We start from the raw sequence: 20,676 nt of genomic DNA, 5'->3' as shown, positions 1-20,676 counted from the left end.
GTAAAATAGGTTTTAGTATACAGCATTTTAAGTCGTAAATATATTTCTTAAACCCATATATTTATTGGCGTATTTTTTGGCTGTAGGTGCTAAGGAATTATTGTTCTGTTGTGTTTTAATAATAATTTGAATAATTGAATATTTTTTTCAACACGTTAAGTAAACGAGTAAATGTGTAAATGCAGTACACATTAATTCGTACAAAAGTACATACATAAATACATACAAGCAATATGATTCAAAGAACCCGCCTACATTAACCAGAGTTCTCATTACCATATGAGTGATGTCACCTGATAGCAGAGAGGGCAGGGTGTGCTAATGTTTACAACCACTGGACTTTCAGTAATTCCTCCACAAAAGCTTCCATTTAGTTACTATTTTAGTCTTGTGGCTAGCGTACGTTGTTAATGACGCTATATCAATGACAACGCATCACATTCAGGTAACAAACACTTGTTCCTTTGAGTATTTAGTCGCTTGAAGCTCTTCGAGGAAAATCAAACTCGTAGAGCTAAGTCAACGAAAGTAGCTTGTTTAGCATCTGAGTGTATCGCATGGTTCATACACCAGGTAAACGTAACACTGGAATATATCGCCTGCGTTATCACGCCGTGTCTTTTTGTTTTTAAATTAATTAATTAGATAGTGTTGCACTGGTGACTGCCGTCGAACGAGTGTCATTTTGCGACATTATTCACTACGACTTGTTCAGCTCAACTCCCTTAAGTTGAGTTAGCAAACTGCAGGAGCTTGTCTGCGTCGCTGTGAGGAGACGCACAGTTCGCTCGTGTAACAACAATAAACAGCGCATCACACGTACGTTTACACATCGACGCGTTGAAGTTGACGCTTGGTGTTCCCTCCGAAAGTCTGTTTGAATCAACATATTCGCAGTGCGCAGTGCACGTACCTGGCTGCTAGCTGCCGAGCTAGCCCCGGCTGTCATGTAGCTGGGAGGACGCACTGTATGTTCCCTTTGCGCTTTACATTTTTCTGCCGGTGTGGCTCGTTTGTTTAAAGGTTATGCCCGACTGTTTGACCACGGTGCTTCTCTCGTCATGGCAGTGCTTTTGCTGGTTGTACGGTGAATCTGAAGTTTCGTCCCAAGAGAACAGCTGGTGTGATTTCTTCAGGTAAACAGGTGAGCTTTGAAATGCCAACTGCTGGGGAAGTTTCCCCGCGATGCCTCTCCAATGCAGTTCTTTGTAACGGATCTGGCGAACGGGGGACGTGTCGAAACAGAAACGTGCGTGTAAATGTATTGTTTCTAAGAGCCTCAGATGCACTTTATTGTAACTTATCCGTTGGCATTTTAGATTTAGAGGCTTGTGTGTGGAAGACTTTTGGATGCTCCCTCACCCCCAATAAATGAATAAATAACTTTGTAAATTGGCAACTTTCGCTGTTTTTAATGCTTTGTAGAGATGTCGAGTTATCTCTCACACAGAAAACATCACACTGCTGAACCTGCTCTTTTGTAAACCCCTCAGGGTTTGTGTGTTTGTGTGACATTGCATCTTGATTCGACCACTCCAAGCCAGAGCCAAAACTACTCCTGAAAATGTGTTTATTTTGCTGGACTCTGCTAAACTTGAGAAAACCATACATTTAACCACCTGACCCTTTGTTTTTAATCGACTGACTAATGTCCGCGTGTTGTTTGGCAGCCTTCCGATGGCGTGGGTGTTTATCATGAACCGGATGAGCTCCCAGAGCAGCTCTGCGGCCCAGCGGAGGCGGATGGCGTTGGGCGTGGTCATACTGCTGTTGGTGGACGTCATCTGGGTGGCGTCCTCCGAGCTCACCTCGGTAAGAGCACTTTGATGGAGCAAAACAAGGGTGCACCGTGCAGTCACATGGCCAGGGATTAATACATTTCCTGATGGGTTTTTTTGCACCTTGTTTCAATGAAATGTCGTTGCTCTGTCCCTCAAAAATGCATTTATTGACCTCAGTGAAAGACCTGGTGCCTACGTTGTGCCGGTGTTTTATTTTAAGACAGATTTTGAAAATACAGAAATTGTGGGAACTGTAGAACTAATAATAAGTATAATATATAATGATGAGAGCAGGCCTTCGCTGAGGCTCAGTCCCGAATAAATATTGGAAGCACAAATACTACCATCGTGGGGTAAAGGAGCATGAGATCCAGCAAATCTTCCAAATACAGTCAAAGGTAATCAATCAATCAATCAGGTTTTATTCGTACAGTGCTAAATCATATCCAAAGCTCTTTGTACAATCAGAAGAAGTCCACCTGAACCCTGCAGAGCAAGCAAGCCGCTATCACGGCCAGGAAAAACTCCCCTCTAGGAAGAAACCGAGACCAAACAAGAGTTGAGAACACCAAGGGGAAGGTTTAGGAATGGTATTGTTTCTGAGAGAGAGAGAGAGAGAGAGAGAGAGAGAGAGAGAGAGAGAGAGAGAGAGAGAGAGAGAGAGAGAGAGAGAGAGAGAGAGAGAGAGAGAGAGAGAGAGAGAGAGAGAGAGATGTATTCTTGGGTTATTCTTTATTATGTTGTATTCTTTGTCATATGAGATCACTAGTAGCACGTGTAATCTGTTCGTTTCATAGTATAACCTTCTCGAGACATTCTCCTCGTGGTCCACCAGAGGAGGCTGTAAATGTGTCAGCTTGTGCTGATTCTCTGTGCTTTGTTTTCCTCTTCTTCCCTTCCTTATCTCTCCCCCTCCCAGTCCAGTGTATAAGAGACCTTCTTCCTCCTTTCCTCCTTGCACTCGCACTCCCATTTTACTGTGTTTTGTTGTTTTGTGCCTCGGAGCTCCGATCCCCTTTTTATTGTTTGTTCATTAAATTACTTATTATCCCAGTATTCCTGCATCGGCATCTTCGCTCTTTTCCACAGCTCGCAACGTAGATATAGATATATAGAAGTAGATAATTCAAATATAGAAATACAGAGAAACATGCATATGTAGATGACATATAAATGTGATCTTGTATGATGAAATTGAAATAAACTTAAATGTATAGTCATGGGCTGCTTTAGCTCAATATAGCATTAAATTCAGTGTGTAAAGTCTGTGGTAAAACTTGAGTTGCATGTTTTCGACCCGGTCCTAATGCCGCCCCCTGTGTTGCCTCTCTGCCGGCAGTACATCTTCAAGCGACAGGACTACAACAAGCCCTTCTTCAGCACTTTCACCAAGACCTCCATGTTCGTGCTCTACCTGCTGGGTTTCCTGCTGTGGCGGCCCTGGAGGCAGCAGTGCACCGGCTCCATCAAGCGGCGGCGCTCTGCCTTCGTGAGTGTCCGGACAAGAGCAGACAGCGGCCACTAGAGGGCACTGCGCCTCAACGTTTACGCGAATTTGAAGCGGCCGCGTTTCGAGGCCTTTTTCTGTCTGGAAGCTGACTGTTTGATTGTTATTCCTCCTCCTCCTACCTACCCCCCCCCCCCCACCCCCCCTCCCCGCAGTTTGCTGATGCCGAGGCATATTTGGCACCGTGCACCACCGACACCACGGGGAACAACTGTTTGGTATGGGATGGCACGGCAGTGAAACTCTCTGCTTTTTTTTTTTCCTCCTCTCAAAGTGCGTCCACTCTTTTGTTCCAGAGACAAAGACGTGTATCGCTTGCTTTAAACCAGCAGTCAACACTACGTAAAACGCAATAGTGAAACATCACCCCCCACCTGCTCCCATTTTAAAACACCACCACATTACCTTGGAGTTGACAAGTTCTCGACAACGACAATGGAGCTCGGTCTGACTCTGCGTCTGCTTGTGTCTCCTGCAGAGCGAACCTTTGTACGTTCCCGTCAAGTTCCAGGATGTTTCTGCTGATCACGCTAACTGCTTGATGGGAGACTGTGATTCCTGTGAGTCAACGCCTAACGCTGTTCTAATGTGAAAACAAACTAAATGAATGAAGCTGGGGAACACGTTCTGCAAAAGCATCCTCGCATCCAAACCTTCGACACTCTTTTAAAACCTTTTTTGAGGAAAGAAAGAATCACAACACATCTAAATGTGAAAGCAGTGCAGCATTTGTATTCTTTTCTTTTCTTCGACACCGCCGCAGAAATAAAACCGAGCTCTTGCTTGAGCATTTTTTTCTTACCTGCCCTTGTCTGGACTGTGCGGCATAGAAAATCTAATGGACCTTTTCAGTCAGTTTGGATTCATTTCAGTGAAAAAAAAACATACCCCCCCCCCCCCCCCCACAAACTTTCAGTTTGCTTAAAACATTTAAACATTTTTTACACTTATTCTGAAAGCTGATCTGTAAAGACACAGATCTGAAGCCTCCTCCCCAAATAAAAAACTTGTGTTTTATAGAAACCTTCTGACCTTCAAATTCTTTCAAAATATTTAGTGTTTGCACACTTCTGTTGTTAAAATTGAGCACCCGTGTAATAAAATGCATCATATTTCGGCAGCTATAAGCTTTTAAAACCATCTGCGAGGAGATAAAATGTTTGTCATGCTGCAGTGGAGTGTTAAAGGTCCCATATTCTAGCCAATTTCAGCTCTTTATTTTTCATCCTAGACTCCAGCGGAGCAACAAAATACAATTTATTATCCGCAAATGCCAACAGACCTCTCTATCCACTACATATTTAGCCCACTGTTTACTGCCTCCAGCTCAAATCCCTGTTTTTTTTTTTTTTTTAGCCTCCACAAACATCAGTTCTGTGGTTTTTGCGTAACGTAGGACCTTTTGAATTTTAGCCGTTTCAACCCGTCTACTCCCTCTCCTGACCCCGCCAGCGAGCAAGAAGCAGCGGGTGCGCTTCAGCAACATCATGGAGGTGCGGCAGCTGCCCTCCACTCAGGCCCTGGAGGCCAAGTTGTCCCGCATGTCGTACCCCGCCGCCAAGGACCACGAGGCCATGCTGCGCTCGGTGGGCAAGCTAACAGTCACCGACGTGGCCAAGATCAGCTTCTTCTTCTGCTTTGTGGTAAGATTGTCCGCCTGCGATGCCACACAGTGAACACATTTTGTTTCAGGGTGGAGCTGAAAACATCTGTGAGTGAATTCAAATACTAAATGGACTGCATTTTTACTTTGATGCAACTTTGTGTTTAGTTTTATAGACCCTGGCAAGGTTTCTGTATTGCACAAAGAATCAGTCTTCAGTCTCCGAGTGCAGTTTATTTCAGTGCAGTCACCAGCATTTACCCACATGCTGCATGTGCACTGTTCCGTCCAGCTCAGAATGGGACGTTTCAGCAAGGTGACGTCTCGTGCAACACATCCAGAGTGCATCAGTTTGTGTTCCGCTGATGTAGCCGAACCTCTTGAAAAAATCTCTGGCAAATGTTTAATGATAGTGAAAATTTGAAGGATGTCCAAAAACTTTTTTCTACTTCTGCATATCTGGCCACTTTAGCAACACTGTCTACCCACTTTGTAATGCTGTACGGATCCGGGAATGCCATCATTTATTTCTAAGTAGTTTTCCGCGATTGTTCGCCGGTAATCCCCTCGCCTAGCTTGACGAGTTCACAAGCCGTGCTTCCGTTATCAAAGTGGGCAAGCATCCACAACTGCGTTACCGCTGTTTGCAACTCGTAAAATGTAATGTAAAAACATTAGGGCTGCACGCAGATTGATTGATTGAGGCCATGTGTGCGTGCAAGAATGTTTCAGAAAGGAATATTACAGAACAGTAATGGTGCGTGACTTAGTCAGGAATAGGCTGTGACATGTTTGTCCTGATCTTCCTCTGTGTCCCCCCCCCCCCCCCCCCCAGTGGTTCTTGGCTAATCTCTCCTACCAGGAGGCGCTGTCCGACACTCAGGTTGCCATTGTCAACATCCTGTCGTCCACCTCAGGTAAGCCAAAGCAGCAAAAAAAAAAACAATTTCCTACCTCAGCATAAAGGTCCAGTGTGTAACATTTGGCTTGATTTATGACTTTCATATTGACAAAAGCTTAATACAGCCCATAAATGCATTATGTACATATATATATATATATTTATATTAGAATATACATAGATCAGCGGCCTTGCTCCCAGTTAGGTGCCATCTTACATCGCCATAGAGAAAAGGAGGATGAGGTATTCAAGTTTGTGTGCGCAAGCCACCGTACTTCACTGGCAAGCTCAGGAGGGGGAGAGAGAATGAAAGACACTGCCGTCTAAAATATAACCACTTGATGTTGCCGTGTCTCTTTCGAAATGTCCAACTATTACACACTAAACCTTTAAGGTTCCCTATTGATCCTCACTTTTTGTTTTTCAATTATTGCAAATTATGTGACGGCTCGTCGATTTTCCGTCTTCGCTCCCTCAGGCCTGTTCACGCTCATCCTGGCCGCCATATTTCCCAGCAACAGCAGCGACCGCTTCACCCTGTCCAAGCTGTTGGCTGTCGCGCTGAGGTAAGAGCGTCCACCAGGGGGCTCCGCGGGGCATCGCGGCAGGCTCGGCTCTCACTGACTTGCTCTGTCCACCCTGCCCTCTTTTGTCTAGCATGGGGGGCGTGGCCCTGGTGAGCTTCTCCAGCATGGAAAACGCGGACGACAAGGGCGCCATAGGTAACGTTAGTCGGGCCGACCGCGTTTCGCTCATGCTGCCGGATTGACACAGACTTGAAACGTTCTGTCGCCTCACGGAAGGTTCCCTGTGGTCGCTGGCCGGAGCGGTGCTGTACGCCATCTACATCGTGATGATAAAGAGGCGAGTTGACCGGGAGGACAAGCTGGACATCCCCATGTTTTTCGGTAAGGCTAAATTCTTTTTGCGTTACGCCTTTGCTCTTTGGAAATCATCATCACCTTTTGTGATGTCACAGTGGCCTGTGATACTTGACGCCTCTCCTACGCAAGTGAAAACACACCCAGCCAGGTCTTTACATGGAAGCTAAAACCCATCATCATTTCTCAGAAAGCAGTAAACAGGGTAAAACACACCAGCTTCATAGGTATCTGGAGAGTGTTTTTGAGTGGGAGGCTTCGTCACCAGTTTGGAATGAAGACTTGAATACGGCCAGAGTATGAACCCTTCTAAGGTTAAGTAGGTAGGTAAAGACTTTAGTGTGTAATATTTTGAGATTGTGAAGAGGAAACAGCGACATCAAGTGGTTACATTTTAGATTGCAGCGTCTTTCACCCTCCCTCTAACGAGTTTGCCGGTGAACTACAGTGGCCTGTAGCAAGTCCCTGGATCTGTGGATATTCTTACGATTATACACTGTCATTGATGTGTTTATGGGCAATATATTCAGCTTTTACCGATATAAACATCATAAACCAAGCCAAATATTACACACTGGACCTTTAAAAGTGTGTACCAGTCATCCACAACACTACACATTGTCTTTCTGCTCATTGCATTACATTGCGTCTGTTTGCAGTCACCAAAAAAAATATATATATATTTTCCCATAATTATGACAATTTTTTTGTAAATATAAGATCTTTTCTCTGGGCAAAATGCACGAGCTCACAATCTGTGAGGCGTTCTAGTAGCATTGGTTTAATTGCTGCAGCAAGACGCAAGCAACGTCAAACACGTCCGATTTGGCTTCCTGTCGGAACAAACCCAGCGCCACGCGATGCCTGCATTATGTTGACAGACTTAAAACCTTTCCAAGTCATATTAACGTTTCCTCACATCTCATCCCAAAGGGAAAATAATTGCTCATCAGTCACGACAGTGCCATGCTGTCTCCTAATCTAAAGTTCTAAAATATGATCTTGTAATTGCACGTGACGCAATATGTTCCAGGTTGTATATGTTATATGTTACAATATTTTTTATTGTATTTGCGAGATGTTTTTTCTCCTCATGACGAGACAAGATCTTGTAATTGTGAGAAGACAAATATCTCGTAATGAGCTGAAATATTTCTGGAAATTGGGTGGAAATCAGAGCTAATGAATGGCGGTAGTTCCTCGTTGTCTTCTGGGAAGAAGAAAACGAGGAGAGATATCTTAATACAAGTAAAAAGAAAATGATCTCTGAAATCTTTGTGTGCAATGTAATTAAAAATGATTTTTAATTTTCCTTATTTTTTTGGGGGACAAATGCAACATGCTGCCATACGCATGCATGTCGTGTCCTGAGCATTTGGCCACTGGTATCTCTGCTGACGTGTGTGTGTGTGTGTGTGTGTGTGTGTGTGTGTGTGTGTGTGTGTGTGTGTGTGTGTGTGTGTGTGTGTGTGTGTGTGTGTGTGTGTGTTCCCTCAGGGTTTGTGGGTCTGTTCAACCTGCTGCTGCTGTGGCCCGGCTTCCTCCTGCTCCACTACACCGGCTTCGAGGCCTTCGAGCTACCCAGCCAGCTGGTGTGGACGTACATCCTCATCAATGGCCTCATCGGGACCGTCCTCTCCGAGTTCCTCTGGCTCTGGTGAGCAGACGACCTCCGACAAAAAAAAAGCTGAGCGCTTCCTTTGCTTTTCTGCGTATTACTTCCGCGTGTTTTTCTTTACGGCTGCGTCCCCGTCAACAGGGGCTGCTTCCTCACGTCGTCGCTAATCGGAACGCTGGCGCTGAGCCTCACCATCCCGCTCTCCATCTTGGCGGACATCTGCATGCAGAAGGTCAGTTTGGCTGTCTCGGGACAGCAGGGGGGGGTGGGGTTTTGTAAGCGAGATCGTCGTCTTTCTGTCTCTTTAATCCCGGCCTCTGCCGCTGGTGTGTCGTGCGGACAGGTGCGCTTCTCGTGGCTCTTCTTTGCTGGCGCCGTGCCCGTCTTCCTCTCCTTCTTCATCGCCGCGATGCTGTGCCACTACAATAACTGGGACCCGGTGCTGGTGGGCCTGCGGAGACTCTACGTCTTCATCTGCAGGAGGCATCGCATCCACAGGTACGGTGACGCTTTCCAAAAAGTGCATTTTCATGTTTATTTCTTTTCAGATTGATTTTGGTTTATCCGTCGATCCATCGGGGAGGGGAAAAAAAAGATTGCACTGAGTCATTCATTGAATTGTTGAAAATGCGCAGGTGTTTCTTTTTCAAAAATGAGCTACACCCAAAAACAAAACAATGGACAGCACATCACATTAAAAAGCAGTTACATATATATTATATCATATTATATTATATTATATTATATTATATTATATATAAAATCTCCATAGATCAATAACGGTCTTGCTCCTAATTAGCTGCCATCTTTTGCCATATTTATTATTTCTATTGAGGCGTCGCAACCGCCTCAATGGCAGCAGGTAGAATCTTTCAGGTTGGAAGTCAATGATGTCAAACTGTCATGTTTCACCGTTTCCTTTTAATACACGCAAAACTATCTGGGTTGTCTCGCTATCCTCGTGTGAACCGATCGAGCCGCCTCACTGGACGCCCCGCTCGGTAACGCGTTTAAGGGAGCCTGGTGTGGACAACCCAGCTGCGTGACTGCGCGCTTCGTAATTAAGGTGAACGCTGGCACCCTCAAATAAGCCAACGAAGAAGAACGTAGACGATGTATCCAGGTTTGGGAGCGCGGGCCACCGTAGTTCACAGGCAAGCTCAGTAGAGGGACAGTGAGTGAAAGGCGCAGCAATAAAATCTCCTAATATTACCCACTAAATCTTTATTAGTAATAAATGTATGTGATAAATGGCAGTGGTCACGATGACTGCATGGATTATGCAATGACTTATCATTCTAAATGTGTTTTTATTTTTGAGATGCGAGGACTGAAGTGTTTAAACATTCCAGTCGCTCTTGCCGTCGTTGACTTTCAGTAATGACCTGCGCCAGAGATGCCATCAGGTGTTTTAAAAAAACGAATGGACCTGAACGCCGACACCTTCCCCCCCCACTGCCATCCCCTTCACCTCCTACTCCCCCTCCTCTGACATTCTCACAAGGACAACAGAGCCAATTTGCGGCCGGCGGCTTCGCTTCGTTAGCTTGTCGCTAATCGGATCCTCCACAGCCGCGCTCTCCCACTCTACCTGCCCCTCCCCCCCGTTGACCAAAAGGGTTGATGGCGATAATGACGGCTGTCGGAACGATGTCGGACGATGATGACTGACGTCCCGCTGCACCTCCACCCTGACAGGCTGCCCGAGGACAGCGAGCAGTGCGAGAGCCTCATCCCTCTGCACAGCCTCTCCTCAAACGACGGAAGCTTCTGCTCCTGATGCGACAGACGACGGGCGGAGGAGGAGTAAGAAAAGTAAGATGGGGCTTTCCGTCAGATCAAACCCAGCGCGACGAGGTACCTGCATAATGGGGACAGACTGATATTAATACGGTCAACACAACATTTTTAAATAATACTCCACAACAAAAATAAGAGCAAATCAATCGCGACGGTACCATTCGTTCTTCGAGGCTAAGAAGACAATATATTTAATTATGTATTATTCAATGAAATTATACTTATCTTTATGTTTCTATATTACGAATATTTTTTATTTATTTACGATAAATTTTTCTCGTTCTTACAACAAAAGATTTTGCAATAGAAAAATATCATCTTGATCAGAGAAAAATCTCGTCATAAGGGGGAAATTACAGCTAATAAATCACCATGGTGTCTCGCTGTCTTCTGAGCAAATAAAATGATGAGAAAAATACCTTTTATATTCACAAGTTAAAAAAAAAAAAATCTTGTAATCATGAGAAAACTTGAAATGACTCGATGGGCCTCTCCTCTGCCGACGGAAGCTTTGTGGGCAGTTTCCTTTTTTTTGAGAGAGATGGAGAGAGAGAAATTTATATTTTTAAATATAGTCTTTTGATGACACATGTCCAGTAGGGCAGCACTGAGCCGTGGCCACATCTCTGCATTGTGTGCAGGATTTTCTTAGCTTTTTATTAAAATATAAATACTGTGTAAATGCTGACATGTTACTGTCAGAAATTACCCTTTGACCCTTAGTACTGGTCCAGTTTGGCTGAAGTTCCTCCTTCTTGTCATGCAGTTGGGTTTTATCATGGCTCCTAACGATCCAGTCACATCTGAGAATCATCCAACCAACCTGCAAAAACCCACTGGCCTATGATAACAAACATGCAGATGAGAGAAATGTGGGACGCAGAAAAGTGGCCTCTGCCCTGCGTTGAACTGGACTTGTCTAGAAGACATAGAGCGGCGGTCGTGGCCACGTCAGGTGACCGTCGACACAAGACTGCTGAAGATGCGGCGCTTGGCTGCAGACGTGATGAGGTCGGCCAGTGGGAGTGTCTCTGTGACCTGGGACACTCAGCTCAGCCGGGGGCGACCCCCGGGGGCGGCTCCAGCCCCAAGGAGGTGGACCGGATGCTGCCAACAGGTTTTGGCTTGGCCGGGACGCCATTGTCCAGGCGCACCGCATGGCCCCTCGCCTCTTTTGTTGGTTGTTGTGACGGGGTGAGGGGTGCCGGTCTGGCATATACCTCATCATTAGTGATCTTCTTGGACCAGTGGATGGCGAGTATGTAGCTGAGGCTGTTACGGTGAAATGCATCGAGTCTGAAGCTGAAGGTGGCTGACAGTGTCCATGTTTCGGATCCGTATAGTAGGACTGGAGGTTACACGTGTTGAACATACGGCAGGGGTGCCCAAACATTTTTCATAGGGGGCCAAAACAGATAATCTGAAAAGACCCACAGGCCAACACCACGGAGATCCGTTGACGGGGGCGCCGGGGGGTGGCGGCCAGCGGTGGAGATTGCGAAGATTGCGCTTAGGTCCTGCTGAGATCATGTCGGGGAGTCCGGCGGTGGAAATTGAAGAGATCACGTCGTGTTTTCAGAGACAAGCCGCGGGCCGGACTTTGGGCATTCCTGACATACGGGTTTAGAGGTGGCTGGCCAAATGTGGAACAGGCTGGTTGTCGGCAGTGGTTGATTTCTGGCTCTAATGTGCTTCATTGGAGATTTTGGAGCCCAGGAAAATTAAGTCTTTAACAACTTCAACCTCTTCCGGTCTGACTTTGGTATTCTGTGGCAATTGAGGCAGAAAGTTGGACAGACATTGAATTTTAGTCTTTTTGTCCAGCTGTTGGTGAGCCCTAGTAGTGAAGCTTCTTCACTTAGAATGCCAAGAGCGTCAACCAGTGTGTCTAGGATTGTGCTAAGGAGGAATCATTGTCGGCATAATCCAGATCTTGGAACTTGTATTGGTAATCTCTGCCAAGGTTTGGACATCTCTCCACTGCTCTATTCATCCAGAAATGAGATTTGGAGCGGCGATGCTGCCTTAGCGGACTCCCGATGTGGTTGCGAATGGGTCAGAGAGGCCTTCTTCGGCACAAACCCTGCAAGTGGTGTCGATGTACAAGTCCTGGAGGATGTTAATGTATTTGGAGGGCACGCTGATTCCCTGGAGAGGGAGCCAGAGAGCATTTCTGTCTAGAGAATCAAAGCCGGCTTTAAGATCGGCAGAGTCTACATGGAGAGTTCGGCGGCACTCCCTCCGCTGTTGAGCCATCACTCTAAGGGCAAGGATGCAGTCGCTGGTGGAGCGACATGGTGTGAAGCCTGTCTGCCGAGGGCGGCACCTGGCAAAGAGGAGAGACTGGTTGCGCTTGAGGATGATGGCTGTGATGATCTTAGAGGGTACCGATAGCTGGCCGTGTTACATCGGTCGCCCTTGTTCTTGTAGAATGAGAGGATAACAACCTCCTTCCCCTCAGTGGGCACCTGCCCGTTGTTCCAAACGAGCTAGCAAAGTTGCTGTAATCGGGGGGGCAAAAGAGTCTGCAGCTGCTTCCAGCATCTCGCCTGTTGGGCCATCTGCGCCTGGTGCTCTGCTTGCGGGGAGCTTCTTGGTGGCATCTTTGGTCTCAGTGATGGAGGGTGGGTCCAGACCGATGGAGACGTCAGAGGTTCCGTTATTGGCGAAATGCTGGAGGCTGTCTGAGAGCGGCGGTGGCGTCTTGCAGAGTGCAGTGGCGTAGTGCTGCCACCAGCCCTGGAGTTTTGCGGAGGTTTCAGTGAGGACAGAACCATCCTCGGCGAGCAAGGGGGGACGACCGATGGTGACGGTCCTGGCAGAGGACTTTGATGGCCTTATAGGCTGCCGTAGACTTCAGAGCGATGGTATAGAGTCTGCCTCTTTAGGCGGTAGTTCTCCGTGTTTCCCTGTATCCTGGCTCTCCTGCACTTGTCCACCAGGTCGAGGGAAGCATCAGAGATCCATGTCTGCTTTCTGGCGTGCCGTGGTCCAAGTTCTGCTAAAGCTGCAGGTGTAAGAGCCGAGGTGATCTGAGTCCAGCTGTCCTCGATTGACCGAGGGGTGCCGAGGGCAGCAAAGCAGTTTGTTACTTCGACAGAGTGTGAGAGCGCTTAAGTAGGATTGCCCAATTTCTGTGTGTCTGGAGGGCGGGTAGAGGGGAGGACCTGGGTGGGCGTGATGGCGAAGGAGTTAGAGGGAGGCAGGGTGAGCAAACGACGGTCGGTGGAGAGCCCAGTTCAGCGCTGCAGTAGACTCGGTAGTCGGAAGTGACCCACTAGTGTCCACTGATCAGAATGTGATCAGCAGTGTTGAAGGTGCGGTCGCTGTTGCTGTACCAAGTGGTGCGATCGCCGTTGTTGTTTGTCTCCAGGGAAGTGGGGTGGGGTGGGGACCCACAATGCACTCGATATGGCTGACGGTGGCATTCATATCTCTGAGCATGATAGTAATGTAGTGCCATTCAGGTGGTTATAAAAGTGCTGTGTCTCAGTTCAGGGTCTGCACCCTTCAAACCGAGTGTCCTCCGTGTGAAGGAAGCGTTCTTCGAGGACCCAGCCTAGGACGGACCAAACCCCGCCTCCCCGTAACCACTCGGGACGGTCTAGCCTTCGGCGTATTTCCTCGTTGCGTCACCGCCGTTCCCTCCTGCTGACCAACCCCGGAAGTGACATTTTTATAGCATCAAGCTAACCATTGGTTCGCCATCCAACGATGTCGTTCGATATTCAAATAAATAAAAACCCGATGTTAAAACTGCTTATTTTATGTGAAATTTAATACTTAAATTTATATGTTGTGTCTTTACCAGTACATGTCGCTAATTTCAGCTGACTTCCCAAGATCTCACGATGCTTTGCAGCAGTACGCAAAGCATCATGGGATACGTAAGTACGCGAAGGATAGTAGCGGTGTAGCCTTGGAACCGGCTAAAACGGGGGCGCATTCCGAGTACGCATTTTGAGCGTCCTAAGCACCTTTGGGAATTGGGACAAGCCTTTGTGCAGTGCTATGACGCAACTTCCTTTCAAAATGCGCACTTCAAGGATGCAGACCCTGAATTGAGACACAGCAAAGGCGTCCTTGGACTCGGCCTCTGACACCTGAGTTGGGGCATAGCACACGAAGATGGAGATGTGGCCCTGAGTGTGCTTCAGGCGGGCATGTTGTTGTTGTTGTTGTCTGTGTGCCTCTGATGCAGCCAAACCATTTGGAACACAAAAAAAACAATGTCTTGCAAAAGATTTATTGACAGTAATTGGGATAGAGTAGAATGTTAAGGCTGTCCAAAAACACAAAACACAAATTCTGCCTCTTCTCTCATTTCAGTTTGAACTTGAGCAAAAAAACGACCTCAAGCGCACGTCAACAGTATCTGCTAGACTGCCAGTAAAAACAATCTGACCCACTCTGCCGTGCACCTGACACAAATGGATTGCTACGCCATTCCGTTTTTAAGGATTTGTTTTCTCACCAGCGGCAGAATTTTACTCGTCGTGCACTTTCGTCAGAATTGGCTTAATTCACTTTATGGAGTACGTGACCCGTACAAGGAAATTTCCCCCGGCAGTCGTTGTCGCTCGTGCAAAAAGTAGAATTCAAGAAAGAAATGAGGAAAGGAAAGCTGCTCTGTAGGTCCTCCACTCTCCTTCTGTACCAACTAGAGGAAGCTATGCTACATTGCTGCTGAAAAAAAAACTGTTCTCTCAAAATGTACTGCGTCATTGCAATACAAGAGGAGGTTTATTTTCAACATTGTTCTATCAACACAGACTTTCACGTTTATTGGCTGGCTTGCAGAAACCATTGACTTGTGCTAGCCTCGCGCCAGCGAACTCTGATGAACTGGAGGGCTACATTAAATGTGTGGACACAGTCTCCACTAGGGTTGTGCATCTCTGGTCTGTGGCCGATACGATACGTATCTCGATACACTACGATACGATTCGTATATTATATTTCCGATACAATACAATTCGTATATGTACGATACGATACGATTCCCCCAATACGATGCAGTGCGATTCAGCACAGTTTGATCCAACACAATGCGATTTGATTCGAGACTCCGATGCAAAGGAATGATGCTATGCAATTCAATGAGTTTGATTATTTATCCACCAAAATACAAACATTCTGTATTTTTCAATTTAAATTTAAAGGTCTTTTGTGAACAACTGGTTCACAATTAACAATAACAAGGCAAGTGCAATGAAAAATAAATTAACCTTTCCTTATTGCTTACAAATGGAATAAATGTAAACCCTTCTTGCTGTTGCTGTAAACAGACAGCAGCCTAACTGTCATAATAAAACAGTCACGGCAGTGAAATAGCTTGGCTGTGATGAGAAATTGAAGACAGAAAAAGATTCAAATACTAATAAAAAATAAATAATAATGTCATGGTTCCTTGAACTCAATCAAAATTAGTACGCAATGCAACTACTCATTGGTGTGTGACTTTCAGTCCATACTGTATTATTCAACTGACATGTTCCACTCTAAGGTTTTTCTTTAGGAATATCAGTTGATCCACATGATGGGGGTGAAGCAAACTGCACTGTGCACTGCGCTGTGCTGTAACTTCCAGCACAGCGCCCCTTCCGCTGTGCCAGAATTCAGGAGTCCGGCGGTGACCAGTGTTCTTTGTTGTTGGGCACTTTTGGCTGTAGAATCGTTCCACGAATAGCCGCCGAACGATGGTGTCGTTCACGCCAGTCTTGAAGCGGCACGCACCTCTGCGTCCGGCTCGCGCAGCGATCGTTTCGGCGTTTTTTATTTTATTTAATTTTTTTTAACTGCGCTGTGCTGTAAGTTCCAGCACTGCGCTGTGCATCGCCGTATCGGTCTGTGACCGACGTAAAAAGCGATGCATCTAGATTTAATCCCAAAATTGCATCGATTCACGGCTGCTCTACCGATGCACTCGCATCGTGCCCGCGCCTGTCCGTGTATCGATACGTATCGGTTAATCTTCCCATCCCTAGTCTCCACCAATGGATAGCACAGTGGCTAACTTGGAAATGAGGTCCCATGTACAAACTTTCGACCGGCCCCTTAAAGAGTGCACCTGCAGATCTTTGGATGATAATAATAATAATAATAGTAATAATAATAATAATAATAATAATAATAATAATATATCTGTGCATTTTTGGAATTCACGCTTCCAGTTACTTGATACTAAGAAAGATCTTACAAAGCTGAAAGTAGTAGAGTTGCATTGTGGCTCATGCAGGGACCACATAATTAACCCTTTAAGCGCCATCATTTTTTCAAGAAAATATTCAGTTTTGATATCAAGATTTCAAATGGCTGTGACTTGAAATTGGAAGAGATAAAGCCAGACTGTAATTGAGAAAAAACTCTTCAGTAAACCCGAACGTTTTGTTTGTTTGTTTGTTTTTGTATGATGTCAGACGTCAGGGGTCTGTATGTCAGTCTCCACAATTCCCCACAGGCTCATCAAACTGTTTTATCCACTTGTGATAATTTTCCACGTATCTCAAACAGACCCAGCCGTCATCACTGTAATTTACAGGGTGACCGCGAACATCCCTGCTGCCTCCACCGGCACTGGCTGGGCGTTTCCTCCCACAGCTTCTACCACGTTGATCACTAACTCACCGCGCCCTCCGTCACCATGAGCGGTGTTTTGAGCACTCCTGCCCCCCCCCCCCCCCCCCACCACGTCCCCTCATCCTCATTCGCCGATTACTCCCACTACACCCCGGCCACGCTGAGGCGAAGCGTGCGCTGCTTGGTGACTGTCGTGGCGCATCGACTCGCTGCTGCCGCTGCGTAACTAAAGACGCACCGGGTAGACTTCGCTCTCACGGGACGACTGAACGTCATCGTCAGAGAGCGAATATTCCTCTTCGTTATCTGAGTCAGACATTACTTGACCAAGTACTTTGTCAACGAACAAACCTCTCGGCGATGTATTCTCGGTAAAATTCGCTGTCTTTCTCTCTCCGCTCCCACTACAACCACTTCCTCGTCTCCTCGACCGAGGCTTTCTCTCTATTTATACTCCGAAATCTGAACATAAACACCCCCCACAAATGCTGCTCAGACTGAAGCCACGGGTGTCTGCCCTCTCCTGGTGTAAAGTGGAAACTACTTTTAGCACCATATTTGCCGCTATGGCCTGTTTAATTCAGCAATGACGCTTGTCGCAATTTTGCGACCATGGCGCCTAAAGGGTTAAGTGATAAGCTATAGCTACAGCCAGTGTGCCAAATACAGGGGTCCAGCCCCATCGACTAACCTATGAGACCCCCTGAAAGCCTCAAAGCAAAATTTAAGGGTGGGGTCTCATTTTTTCAAAAAGCTAAAAAAAACAAAAAAACAAAACAAAAAAGATATTATTGTCACTAATGGTTGCTAAAATGTATTTAGGATCACCTGTTTAATATGAATTAATATTAGGTTATTACAGGCCTCCTGCATGTTAAGGACGTTTAGGCACACTGGCTACAGCTCTTCCCCTCCAAATCCTTGTCCAATTAGCCCTAAAACCCTGACTTTTTCTCCTTGCAGGGCGGCCAGAGAGAAGACGTCTCCCAGCAAGACAGTCTGGAAGCCTTTACTTCAGAGACGTTGAGCCGCTGCAGTGCCTCAGATTAAATCTATTTATTTCCCACAGTGTTGGGACGACGCTGCTCTTTCCACTCTGGGCGTCACGGACCGAGATTCTTTTCTGACTTTTGTCTTAATTTAAAAAAAATTTTTACTTGATTTTTTTCTTTTTTCTTTTTTTATGATCCCCCCCCCCTTTACTGCCCCCTGGTGCTGAAGGTCCTGGACAGTTATCCTGCCATGACTGTCGCGCCGTGCGACCGCAAAAACAAACAAACAGAAAACCAGAAATGGTACGTGTCGCTCGGAGCGTGTCGCTGCTTTGAGAGGAGGATCGTATCCCACAATCCCCCCCCCCCTTGTCCTGTCGGACCGGCCTCTGCTGGAACGAGAGTAACAGTTGGTGCCGCCTGGCTCTCTGGCTGCTCTGTGAGGAACTGCCACTTTTTTTCTTTTTTTTTTAATGAGAGAAGTGGAGCCTCCTGCTATAAGCTACAAAAGGCCTTGCTGCAATCACCAGTCTATTGTTTTGTTTTTGATTTTTTTTTTCTTCGAAAAATAAGTGTAAATATTGAACAGTGACATATTTTACAGAGTTTTAATGCCTCGTCTGTGAATGAAAAGAAATGACCACTACAGATTCTTCTTGGTTTCCATTTATGTTTTGTGAAGGATTGCTGCCAAATTCTTTTTCTTTTTCTTGTCTTTTTTTTTTTTTTTAAACTCTGTCGTGTATGATATTGAATTTTCCTTGATGCGAAAAAAAAACAATCTTCAAATGTGTTTGTGATTTAATGTGAAGAGCGATTTTTTTTTTTTTTTCTTTTGAAAAAAAAAGAAAAGCCTCAGTGTCTTTTATCCACGTATAAACACTACAGTGTCAGGTGGTCCTGGTTAAACGGTGTGTGTGTGTGTGTGTGTGTGTGTGTGTGTGTGTGTGTGTGTGTGTGTGTGTGTGTGTGTGTGTGTGTGTGTGTGTGTGTGTGTGTGTGTCCAACTCAGCAATGCATGTCAGGCTGTCAGAAGTGGGGCGGAGTGACAGCTGTGAGGGTAAATGAATGCGCTGTGCACTTTACGTGGCGCCAATTTGTTTCTCTTCTGTTCCGTTTTTGCCAATCACGCCCTTCCTCAATCATGACATCATTCTCTCCTGAATTCTTTTTTTCATTGGTTTGAAAACATTATTTTATGATCTCTGAATGATTTGTTTTGAATCTTTTGTTTTTCTGTCTCAGGTTATATTTCTTATTTTTCAAATCTTGACTGATTTATACTGTATGTCTTTTTTTTTTCTTTCCCCCCACTTTTTTTTTAATATTTTTTTTTATAAAAGCCTCATCAGTGAAGATGGTGTAAAAGAGGGCCAAGCTAACGGACTGTCATGTCCATTTTATCAACGTCAGCTCTTCAATTATTATCGTTTTATTTGAAAGTCTGTTTTCATACTTACACTGCACTATTAAAAATATATGTTTTTAAATGAATTAAGTAATCTTATTTAAATTCCTCTGGGTTTGTTTATTAGATGCGTGTTCTTGATTCTTACGTATGAATCCGCTTTTATTTTTTTCTTTACTTTTCACACTCCCAGGAACAGCTTTTTTTTTTTTTGATTTGCCTGTCTGCTTGCATTGCACAGCCTTGTCAATTCAGACATATTTTCACCTTTTCTATTTTCTTTCTTTCTTTTGTTTCTTTTGTGTAGACATTGCTCCTGACGAGCAATACATGAAGTGCTGTCACATCTTTCAGTCAGCGTCTGAAAGAAAAGTGGCATCAAACGCTCAGCAAACAGTTTTAGTCACTTCGTTTCTGTAAAATCGCTGATGGAGAAATGACTGATGGATTTCAAGCCCAAATTCTCCAAAAAACTACCTCAAATGATCAGATTAAGACCAGAACAGTGAGCATCCTTTGAAGAGAATAATGCAGAGCTGCGGGTTTAGCCGCACGAGTGTGATAAACGCCACCGTGTGGTCAGTTTGAGCACAACTGGACATTTCCTCAAGTAAAGAGCGGCGCTAAAGGCTCTTCTTTACTCCTCTTACCGACTAGCATTTTATTTTGAAGCCCTGTCCCCCTTTCAAAAAGGTGGACGGCGGACATGCCAAATGCATCTGGTGGTGGTGTGGTGGTGTGGTGGACATTCTGTGTGACACCTCCATTTTAAAGTAATTTGGTTGCAGGTGATTTTTGATATTTGATGTCATTTAAAACACGTTAAAGTCGCTTATTATCGAATCGCACTGATTCAGGGTGCTGTGCTCTGTCTATTCCCACAAGCCTCATGTTAAAAAAAAAAAAAAAAAAAACCCAGCTGGGAATCAAGGACACTGCATGACAATGACTTTTGTTGCCTTATCAATTTTAATGATTCTTAGTATTTAAACAGACAGTGTCATGTGTCTTTATCCTGCTGCCTCGTCCTATAGATACAGGCTCAATGCGGGAGTCGTCCTTTTTGCGTCCTTCCCTTGTGACATGTGATTATGAAAATAATTAGGCATTAGCTAATTACTTTCCATGACAGATTCATGCAATTTCCCACTCGTGAGCACCTCATTATAGCTGTTTGACCCCCCCCCCCCAAAAAAAACCTGCATTGTTACATTGCGAGCAATTAAACGGCAGCTCAAGCCGGCGTAACTGAAACAAGATCAGGGACTCAAACGACGAGGCGTCCAAGTGATTCCGAGCAAATCACCCTCGATTCTGCTTTTCCTGCTTTTGACAGCCAACATCTGGCCGTCGGCAGCGTGTCGGCGGTGCCGCGCTTAATGCTTTAATTGCCGCCGCCCAACAATATTCATTCACTTGACGCTCAATCAGGCTGAACAGACAGACTTGATGACTGTTAAACGCCTGCCGAGGGGACGGGAGACAGATGGTTCTTCTCACTCGAAGCAAGACCGCGGTAACCCCCTCCCTACTTGTCGCACTCATCATGACTCAATCATCGTTTTTCTCCAGGAGTCCGCCACGCCAGACGTCCCGAGAGCGTCGA

The 20,676-nt window shown here is 45.7% G+C and overlaps 1 protein-coding gene and 1 long non-coding RNA gene across 3 annotated transcripts; both read left to right on the top strand.

The window, feature by feature from the left end:
- The first annotated feature begins 275 nt into the window (after positions 1-275).
- On the top strand, positions 276-10,098 carry LOC142891147 (solute carrier family 35 member F5-like). Of its 2 annotated transcripts, none has more exons than XM_076030561.1 (15): positions 276-445; positions 1,069-1,144; positions 1,671-1,812; positions 3,121-3,270; positions 3,444-3,506; positions 3,767-3,848; positions 4,741-4,931; positions 5,727-5,808; positions 6,271-6,358; positions 6,450-6,514; positions 6,596-6,700; positions 8,171-8,330; positions 8,433-8,523; positions 8,635-8,789; positions 9,796-9,975. In XM_076030561.1, exons 3-15 carry the CDS (start codon positions 1,678-1,680, stop codon positions 9,953-9,955), a joined length of 1,527 nt encoding a protein of 508 aa, XP_075886676.1. In that variant the 5' UTR covers positions 276-445; positions 1,069-1,144; positions 1,671-1,677; the 3' UTR covers positions 9,956-9,975. The 2 variants fall into 2 exon arrangements, with proteins under 2 accessions (XP_075886676.1, XP_075886677.1); XM_076030562.1 differs by lacking the exon at positions 9,796-9,975 and adding an exon at positions 9,990-10,098 and having other exon boundaries at positions 278-445.
- A 6,818-nt stretch (positions 10,099-16,916) lies between these two features.
- Positions 16,917-19,156, top strand: LOC142891145 (uncharacterized). The gene is made up of 2 exons (XR_012927178.1): positions 16,917-18,623; positions 18,675-19,156. It is a non-coding gene; the product is annotated as an uncharacterized LOC142891145 (long non-coding RNA).
- Positions 19,157-20,676: the final 1,520 nt, after the last annotated feature.

Source organism: Nelusetta ayraudi, unplaced genomic scaffold (genome assembly GCF_046127955.1).
Source record: "Nelusetta ayraudi isolate G7.1 ecotype Tasmania unplaced genomic scaffold, CSIRO-AGI_Nayr_v1 ptg000028l, whole genome shotgun sequence".
NCBI lineage: Eukaryota > Metazoa > Chordata > Actinopteri > Tetraodontiformes > Monacanthidae > Nelusetta > Nelusetta ayraudi.
This window is presented reverse-complemented; position numbering and strand designations above follow the sequence as displayed.

Excerpts from the sequence above, each read along its gene's own strand:
- LOC142891147 (XM_076030561.1), top strand. The coding sequence starts at position 1,678 with ATGGCGTGGGTGTTTATCATGAACCGGATGAGCTCCCAGAGCAGCTCT. Across the intron at positions 3,849-4,740 it reads GATGGGAGACTGTGATTCCT|CGAGCAAGAAGCAGCGGGTG; the intron begins GTGAGTCAACGC and ends TGACCCCGCCAG. Across the intron at positions 8,524-8,634 it reads CGGACATCTGCATGCAGAAG|GTGCGCTTCTCGTGGCTCTT; the intron begins GTCAGTTTGGCT and ends TCGTGCGGACAG.